At 30.3% G+C, this 9437-nt stretch overlaps 2 protein-coding genes across 2 annotated transcripts; both read right to left on the bottom strand.

The window, feature by feature from the left end:
• Positions 1–2876: 2876 nt before the first annotated feature.
• Positions 2877–3688, bottom strand: LOC112417294 (uncharacterized). Its single transcript, XM_024772832.1, has 2 exons — positions 3673–3688; positions 2877–3433 (listed from the first exon to the last, which is right to left on the bottom strand). The coding sequence occupies exons 1-2, from the start codon at positions 3686–3688 to the stop codon at positions 2877–2879; spliced, it is 573 nt and encodes a 190-aa protein (XP_024628600.1).
• Positions 3689–4026: 338 nt separating this feature from the next.
• On the bottom strand, positions 4027–5198 carry LOC11425534 (uncharacterized). Its single transcript, XM_024772605.2, has 2 exons — positions 5155–5198; positions 4027–4728 (listed from the first exon to the last, which is right to left on the bottom strand). Exon 2 carries the CDS (start codon positions 4723–4725, stop codon positions 4027–4029), a length of 699 nt encoding a protein of 232 aa, XP_024628373.1. The 5' UTR covers positions 4726–4728; positions 5155–5198.
• Positions 5199–9437: the final 4239 nt, after the last annotated feature.

Genomic DNA, 9437 nt, shown 5'->3' with positions numbered 1-9437 from the left:
AGGAAACATTTTTATTTTTTGCCTTGCTTGTAATTTTCTCTTATAAAGTTTTGATGAATGATGATGTATTGGAATTTCATCAGATAGGAATTGCAAATGTTATAAATTTTAAGGGAACCTTCAGCTAAGAACACTTTGGGTTTGAGTCAACGTGTGTGATTTAATTAAATGTTAGAATTTTCCAGACAGGTCAAAAAATAGTGTGCAACACTCAAGAGCTATTATAAATATAAAAAGAAAGGTACAAAGATATTTGGGAAAACTAGACCAATACCCAAACCATAATAATTACTGCCTCATAAAAAATCTTACAAAAAATTGAGCAAGGAAAAAAAAGTACATATCAAACAAAAACATAAACACATTTATTATAATTATATTACATATAAATAAAAGACAACTTCCACACAAATACATGCCAAATGAAGTGGTTAACTTGGGGTAGAACATGTAAGAGATACATGGTTGATCTCTTCCCCAAATATTTTTCCTCCCCTCAGCAAACTATAATCACCAACATTTTTTTATTCAAAGGAAAAAAAAAGTCCTTATTACAAGGATAAAAATTAAACATACAAATCTTACATATACTCAATGCATAGCACACTAATTATAGTCGTAATTAAAGATTGCACGATCAAATCAAGAGTGTGGAATCTTCGGTGGAGTGGTTTCCTTTTGACTGACCTTCACCTTTATTGATAGGCCGCTCGTCAAAGGTATATGGCTCGGCCTACTGAAAGCATGACCCAGCCTTACTCATTTAATAAATAGGTCAAGCATGAGCTTTTTAAAAAGCCTATTAATTTAAATTGGTTAGGCTTAGGCTTATAAAAAAGCCTATCAGGCCGACCCATATATTAGTATATTACATTATCCCACATTTATTATTTATATAGCAATTAAAAAAAAATTGATTTTATCACATTGAAGATTTTATGCATTTTTTCGTGCTTAAGTGCTGATTTACTTTTCAGTTTCAATCTGTTTGAAAGCTTGTTAAGTTATCATTAAATACCCATATTGTTATTTGATTTGAGTGAACTTTTGAGGCTTGGTACTAATAATATGACTAAGGTTAAGTATGATTATAAGATTAAGTTTTAAATTCTTCTTCTTTTCAGACAATATTATTCTTGAGTTTATATCCATCTATAAATTTCACAATTTTGTTTTATTATTTTAATGTGTATCTAATTAATGTTTATCTCTACATTAAGTATGTTGGACAAATTGAAAAGAAAGAAAAATAGATGAATGAACTCTATTTGAAACTCGTAATACAAACTAGGCTTTTAGACAAGCTAATAGGTCAAGCCAAACTTTTAAAAAGGTCAGGTCAAACTTAAAATAAAGTCTTTGACAAGTAAAAGGTCAAAGCTTAGACCTTAGTTTTTTCAACTAGGCCAGACCTATTTAAGCAAAACTCAGCTCGGCCCAGCCCGGCTCATTCCAACTCCTAGTGGGATGGAATAATAAATGTTTTTTAGTTTTTATTATTGTTGATTGATCTTTTTAATTGAACTTTTTAAGTGTTGGAGAGTGTTAGTAGGGGAGTGCAATTAGAAGGATTGTATTTTTAAATCTGACTATCATTTGCAAATATTTGGGTTTTTATCTTTGTGTTGTTTTTATTTTGAAATTGCATGTGGAATTATTGATGGGATCGTCGGTGGACTGAAGGGTAAAATTATTTATGGAGGCTCACCATGACTCAAAAAATTATTGATGGTCCAAACCTGATTATAAATGGGTTATAGGTTTTGATTGTTTCTTCTCTTATGGTAGCTATTATCAATAATTATCTTTGATTTAACCCACTATCTGCTATTTTATCCATTTGGGGATACTTGTACCTATGAATCTATGATGAAGGAGCAGCTGGCGCAGAAGAAGTCATCGTGCTCGTGAACTGTACTATGTTTGTACTTATTTTAGATACCGAAAAAGAGAAAAAGAGCAATTTACATGATAAAAATTAAGTTGCAGGGATATTTGATACACTATTTTATGTGCATGTACTCAATGGAAACCTAACATGTCTCTTTTTACATTGCACGGAGCAAAACAAAACAGTCATGTAATTACATGTCAAATTGCAGAGATAAATTTCAATACATGAATGATACTGTAATTACACTTAGTTTTGAATCTCTGTAATTATATTCAATCTACACTCAAAATTCTTCTTTCTGTTAATATGCTTACTCTGATGCACTTTACTCGCCAATTAAATATGTTATGTTACGTTGCAGCAAAATTTGTTTTTGAAGAGAGTGAAGCAAGACTAGAATACTAAAAGTAATTTCTAAGAACTGTTGTTTGAACAACATCTACAACTTTGGCAGTCACCAAGTGAGAGATATGATATGGGAGTGGCTCCAAATCCTGTAATTGTAATTTGATGACTATGATGCCATCAAGCTTCAAGTTAAAGACGTAAAAGCATTTTTTTATGCTTAATCCTTTTTGTTTAGACAATTTTTTTGCTCTTGATATGATGACTATGCCACTACTACACTTATGTGTTTTAGTAACATTCATTCACCTTGCAACACTTACTTAATGGGTTACTAATATAGAGATTTTTCTAACATTTTTTAATAAGTGTTACATTGGTAACTTTCTTTTTCAGTAGTGTTAATATTACTAATTTAGTAGTGTTTTATATCAGAACACATTTCTATTCCACTAAAACAAAAACACATTTCAACTCTCTCTCATGTATTCAAACTAACCTTCAATTCTGATCAAATCGAAGATGAAGCAAACGTTTGAACATGGTCGATTCCGATCACAGGTGAATTTTCAAACCATCAATTCCGTATTCGATTTCGTATTCGATTTTGTATTTGTTTTTCATCTTTGATTTCGTATTATTTTGTATTCCAAATAATAATACGCACTGTGGGTAACAAACCTAAGAAGCCAAAGAATACAATCCAAATATAAAGCAACGTTGAAAGCAAATCCATATTAATACCACCCGTGACAGGAACTGGGGTAACCATTAATATTGCTATTCGGTAAGTAACAAGAAGAGATGTGAGAGTGAAACACATGCTAATAGAAAAAAGCCACATAGTAAACCTATGACTCCAACGAATACCACTGATCATAAGCAAGAGTAAAACACTTAGCGATGAAATGAAACATATTGTGTTCCAAAGAAGGAAGTCATAATAGTCAGCAGGGTATACAATGGCCAAAGCAGCTTCCCCCGGACATAGCTCCGAAAGGGCATTGTCAGCACATAATATATTTCCCTTTTGAGCTTTGTTGTTCTCTTCAACAGACCTAACACCACCGGGTGGACTTATTGCCATTTGAAATGTTAATGTTGCTATGAATACTGCTACTACACTCATATTTCCTCTCATCTGTTCCAACCATTCATCCTTGTTTTTGTATGACAACCAATTCAATGCTAGTTCTAAACAAAAAATTATCTTTTGTCGTTTTAGGTTGGAGTACCCCTCTACATTTTAATTTAGTTCTTTTAGCCTATTAAACAAAACAAATTACAACGATCGAGTTTAAACAAACATATACTACCTTTTTTAAACAAAAAATAGTGTGCAACACTCAAGAGCTATATTATTAATATAAAAAGAAAATACAAAGATATTTGGGGGATTAGACCAATACCCAAACTAAAATAATTAAGGAAACTTAACATCTGCCTCATTAAAAACCTTGCTAGAAGAATCCAGCAAGGAAAAAAGAGTACAGAGCAAACAAAAACATAAACACATTTATATTACACAAAAAATACAATTTCCACACAAATACATAGCAAATGAAGTGGTTAATTAGGGGTAGGACATTTAAGAGATACATGGTTGGATCACTTCCCCAAATATTTTTCCTCCCCTTAGCAAACTATAATCACTAACATTTGCTTATTGAAAAAAATAAAAAATATACCAGTCCTTACAAGGATAAAATTTAAACATATACATATCTTACATATACTCAACATCTAACACACTAATTATAGTCGAAATTAAAGATTGTACGATTAAATCAAGGGGTTGGAGTCTTTGTTGGAGTTCTGTTTGCCTTTTTACCTTCACGTTTATTGAGGAAATCACTAATTCCCCAAATAATAATACGCAGTGTGAGTAACAAACCCGAGAAGGAAAACAATCCCATCCAAATATAAAGCAACGTTGAAAGAAAATCCAACGTATCATCCCAGAGAATATCTGGGGTAATCATTCCTACTGCTATGTCGTAAGTAACAAGAAGAGATGTGAGAGTGAAACACATCCCTATAGATACAAGCCACATAGTAAACCTATGACTCAAACGAATACCACTGGTAAGCAAGAGTAAAACACTAAGTGATGCAATGAAACATATTGTGTTCGAGTAAAGGAATTTGGAATAGTTTTCAGGGCTTACAACAGCCATTGCAGCTTCACCCGCACGTAGCGTCGACGTGGAATTTTCAGCACCTAATATATCATCATCCATTTTATCTTTGCCGTATTCGGCAGGCCTAACGCCACCCGGTGGATTTAAACCCATTTGAAATGTTATTGTTGCTATGAATATTGCTACTACACTAAAATTCCCTCTCATCTTTTCCAACCAGTCATTCTTGTTTTTGTATGACAACCAACGCACTGCTAATTTGAAAACCCTTCTCCAACCTTTCTCTTGTTTCTTATTGGTTAGGGTTTCTGTTGAACCACCATGATTATCCACTTGATTGTTCATTGTCTGCCATTCAAAACAATCATGAAATATGTAAGAATTGTCATAACTTGTTTAATGCACCATATACAACTCTTAAAAATTTGTTTCTAATTAAAGTGTGTGACGGATGATAGTGACTCTCTATAAACTTATTTTAAGATTTTATTTTAATTTTTCAATGTGAGACTAGAATGTTTTTCCTGATACCATACAACATCAATTTTGATCTATGGAAACAACACCGATTACTTTGAAAGAAAAAAATTGTTGCTTTAGTTTATCAAAGACCACAATTTTTAGTTTTTGAGGAAACAAAAATTCATAACTAAATATTTACTCTATAAATTTTCATATTTTGTTGCTCTCTAATTATTTTTATCACTGCTTGATTGTTTTATTTAATAAGCAGAAAGATAATATAAAATAAAATTGAGTATAAGAGATATTTACCGGGGAGTGAGTTATGATTGCTTCTGCTGGGTTGAGTGAAAGTATGACGTAGAATTCTGAGTTTTTTGAGCCCCCTTTATATAGGCAAGCAGCATTGGATTCCTACTGCTATGGTTTTTGGGTTTAAGTGATGATGAATGCACATGCCGCATGTCCCCATGCATTTTGCATGAAAATGGAAAAACCAGAAGGCAAGAAATTGTTGTTTTGTTGCATACTGTTAAAGGAATTTTTTATTTATTTTTTAAATCTTTCTTCCTTTTTGAACTATTTTGTAGTAAGTGTGAATGGAAATGAGAAATATTAATGTTTGACTAAATTAACGGGCCTAATGAATAGACCTCCAATTTGGTTTTTTTTTTTTTAACTTATACGGTACACTCGTAAATTGAGGTGTATCGGTACTCTTGCTTCATAAATCTATAAACTAACGATCAATTTTATGAAATAATTAGTTATTTGTCGGCATTTATATTTTAGAAAATATGATTTCAGAAGAAAAACGCATCATTCATTGTTTATAAGAATCATAGTCATTTTTTTTTTTACATATTATCATATAAAATAAGGCAAATTCTATGGTACACCCAATATATTTGAGTGTACCGGTATACCCATTCTTTAAATTAATAGTTAAATTAGTTGTTTTTTGAAGAAAAATATTTTTTTTTATCATTTATAATTATAATAACTAAATCTTATTCATCAAAAGTGGCAACGAAATATTATTTTTTTTGAATTTTTATCACTCATAATTGAGAACATTTATTATTTTTTACGATAATATGTAAAAAAAAGTTATTATGATTCTTATAAACACTAAAATAATGTTTTTTTTATGAAATGTTGTTCGATAAAATATAAATATTGACAAATAGCTATTTACTACATAAAAAATGATTATTAATTTATAAAATTAAGATGCAAGACTACCGGTATACCTCATCTTGTGAGTATACCATAGAAGTTTCCATAAAATAATCAAAGTTCTCTATTATGAGCGATACAAATTAAAAAAAATATATATATTTTGTTTACACTTTTGATGAATAAGGTTTAATCATCATAATTATAAATAATAAAAAATAATATTTCTCTTCAAAAAACAACTCATTTACCTATAAAATTAAAGGGTTGGTGTACCGGTACCGTAGAATTTGTCACTTTTACATTATCCCTTGATGAAATGGGGTAATTTATCCTTATCAAAGAAAAATCTTCTTTTCCCTTAAAAAAAATAAAAATAAATCCTCTTTTCTTCGTCTTTATTCTTCAAATCAATTACCATTTTCATCTTAAGATCATTAAATTTCTTCATCTCCTTCATTTAACAAGTGATCTCCATCTCATTCGTTCTATAATTGAATCCTATTTGTCATTTGGGGTACCCCCAATTCATCAAAGATAATGTATTTTGGGTTTTTTTTCTCATTATCAGTTGCCTTTTTTATCTCAAGAACATCAACTTTTTCATCTTTTTCATTCAACATGTGTTATCCATCTCCTTCATTTCAAAATCAAATCCTACTTGTCATTAGGGGTAAATTACTCTCAATTCATCAAAGGGTAATTTCTTCATTTAAAGGAAATCTATTCATTAATATAAAATGTTGACGATTGATTTTAAACAAATTTCTTCATTTTTTTACTCTCTCGATCCGTTTTAAAAGAGAGGTATTAAGAGAATATTTTGGGGGTTAGAGGTTTGCATTTTTTATGGTGTTTTGGGTAAATATCCTAATTCTAAAATTGACACCAATAGAGTTGAGATGGAGAGGATTTTCAACATGGAGATGAATATTGAGGCGTCATTTAATGAAGATAGGCCAACGCTGATTAACAAACTCTTAACGCATGAGGGTTGTGATTTAGTGAAAAATGTGTGTTGTGGGAATGGATGAGGTGGTTGTTGATTGTATACACTTGCTTGGCTTGGGGTTTTGGGGTCTCAATGCGTAGTTTTCGTTGGATAGGTGTGTGTGAGGTGGGTTTGGGTTGAGGTTATGCCTTTATCACGAGTGGTTTGTTCGTTAGTTCGAGGTTTTAGGGATTCCTTTAGGAATGGTATTTTTTCCATGTCATCTTTTGTGGTCTTTTAGGTTGTCTAGCGGTTTTGTGACTTTCCTACTTCCCTTTGGTTAGGTTTTCTTGGTGCTAATTTTTCGTGGGTTTAGTACTACATGTACTTCGACTAAGTTGTTGGGTTTAGTAGTTCTTATTCTTACATCTGATTTAACAATAATATCTTATTTTGTTGTTAAAAAATATTTTTTATTTTTTTTACGAAAGTCTTAAGAGAAAAGGAATTGAAGATGGTTTTTAAACGAATTTCTTCAATTTTCTACTCCCACAGTTTTAAAATAAATGCTAATTAAATTTTTTATCAAATTATTTTATTAACTATTGATCTATTTTCTACTTTCAAGAATGCAAAAAGAAAAAAAAAACATTTTGGTAATAATGTACATTAATTAGCATTGAGACGGGAATTCGTGCCCGTCTATATCCACTCTTGTTATGGCGCTGTTAACGCATACAAATTATTAACAATAGTTTTTAAAAAGTGTTGATTTCGATTAAAATTATAGATTATAGATATGTTTCACTTTCATATTGTAATAAATTATATTTATCTTATTCAATGACACCAACAATATAACAAATATAATATAATTAAATTCCTATATTTTTTAATGACACCAACAATATAGTATTCTTATAGGCAAATTCATTTAAGAGTATACTTGGAAGTGAAAAAGTTATCCCAAAATCATGTATATTCTTCATATATAATTTAGATTAAATGATTGAATAAAATTAATCAAAATTACATTATAAACTTTTTTGTTGTTGTCTTAATACATTATAAACATAGTGAGTAGTTTTCTATGTAATAAATTTTTTTTGATGTACTTGAACAAACCTCATAAGCATTGTAACGTCATCATTTGTTTTTTAAGAAACTTGAATGAGAATTCAAAAAAAATGATCATTATGCTGAAAAACAAAGTTATCTAACAAGAGCAACTCTCAAACACCTGGTTCTCCTCCCTAATCAAATAATGGAGATGACTTGATGGGTCAAACAATGTACCTATTTTTAAGGAAAAAAACAATGCACCTAGTTTTTTCATGGAATTCAAATTCTCAATCAATGTTCTTTGTAACTGAACAAAGAAATGAATTTTTGTAGAAAAATGTTAATAGAATATTTTTTCAAGTTCCAATTGGTGAATTTATTGTTTTGTAGATTGTTAATTAGGCTGGCTTTGTTGCTGTTATTGAAGTTAGAGGTGTTTTTTTTTTTCTTTCAATTGTGGGATGTTTGACGGGGAATAGGCCAGGCCGCTCGTCAAGGGTATATGGCTCGGCCTACTGAAAGTACGGCCCGACCTTACTCATTTAATAAATAGGTCAAACATGAGCTTTTTAAAAAGCCTATTAATTTAAATTGACTAGGCTTAGGCTATAAAAAAGCCTATTAGGCCGACCCGTATATTAGTATATTACATTATCCCACATTTATTATTTATATAGCAATACAAAAAAAAAATGATTTTATCACATTGAAGATTTTATGCATTTTTTCTTGCTTAAGTGCTGATTTACTTTTCAGTTTCAATCTATTTGAAAGTTTGTTAAGTTATCATTAAATACCCATATTGTTATTTGATTTGAGTGAACTTTTGAGGCTTGGTACTAATAATATGACTAAAGTTAAGTATGGTTATCAGATTAAGTTTGAAATTCTTCTTGTTATCAGACAAGATTATTTTTGAGTTTATATCCATCTATAAATTTCACAATTTTGTTTTATTATTTTAATGTGTATCTAATTAATGTTTATCTCTACATTAAGTATGTTGGACAAATTGAAAAGAAAGAAAAATAGATGAATGAACTCTATTTGAAACTCGTAATACAAACTAGGCTTTTAGACAAGCTAATAGGTCAAGCCAAACTTTTAAAAAGGTCAGGTCAAACTTAAAATAAAGTCTTTGACAAGTAAAAGGTCAAAGCTTAGACCTTAGTTTTTTCAACTAGGCCAGACCTATTTAAGCAAAACTCAGCTCGGCCCAGCCCGGCTTATTCCAACTCCTAGTGGGATGGAATAATAAATGTTTTTTAGTTTTTATTATTGTTGATTGATCTTTTTAATTGAACTTTTTAAGTGTTGGAGAGTGTGTAGTAGGGGAGTGCAATTAGAAGGATTGTATTTTTAAATCTGACTATCATTTGCAAATATTTGGGTTTTTATCTTTGTGTTGTTTTTATTTTGAAAT

The sequence above is a fragment of the Medicago truncatula genome, chromosome 8 (assembly GCF_003473485.1).
Source record: "Medicago truncatula cultivar Jemalong A17 chromosome 8, MtrunA17r5.0-ANR, whole genome shotgun sequence".
NCBI lineage: Eukaryota > Viridiplantae > Streptophyta > Magnoliopsida > Fabales > Fabaceae > Medicago > Medicago truncatula.
This window is presented reverse-complemented; position numbering and strand designations above follow the sequence as displayed.

Coding starts and splice junctions, on each gene's coding strand:
- LOC11425534 (XM_024772605.2), bottom strand. CDS start 4,725: ATGAACAATCAAGTGGATAATCATGGTGGTTCAACAGAAACCCTAACC.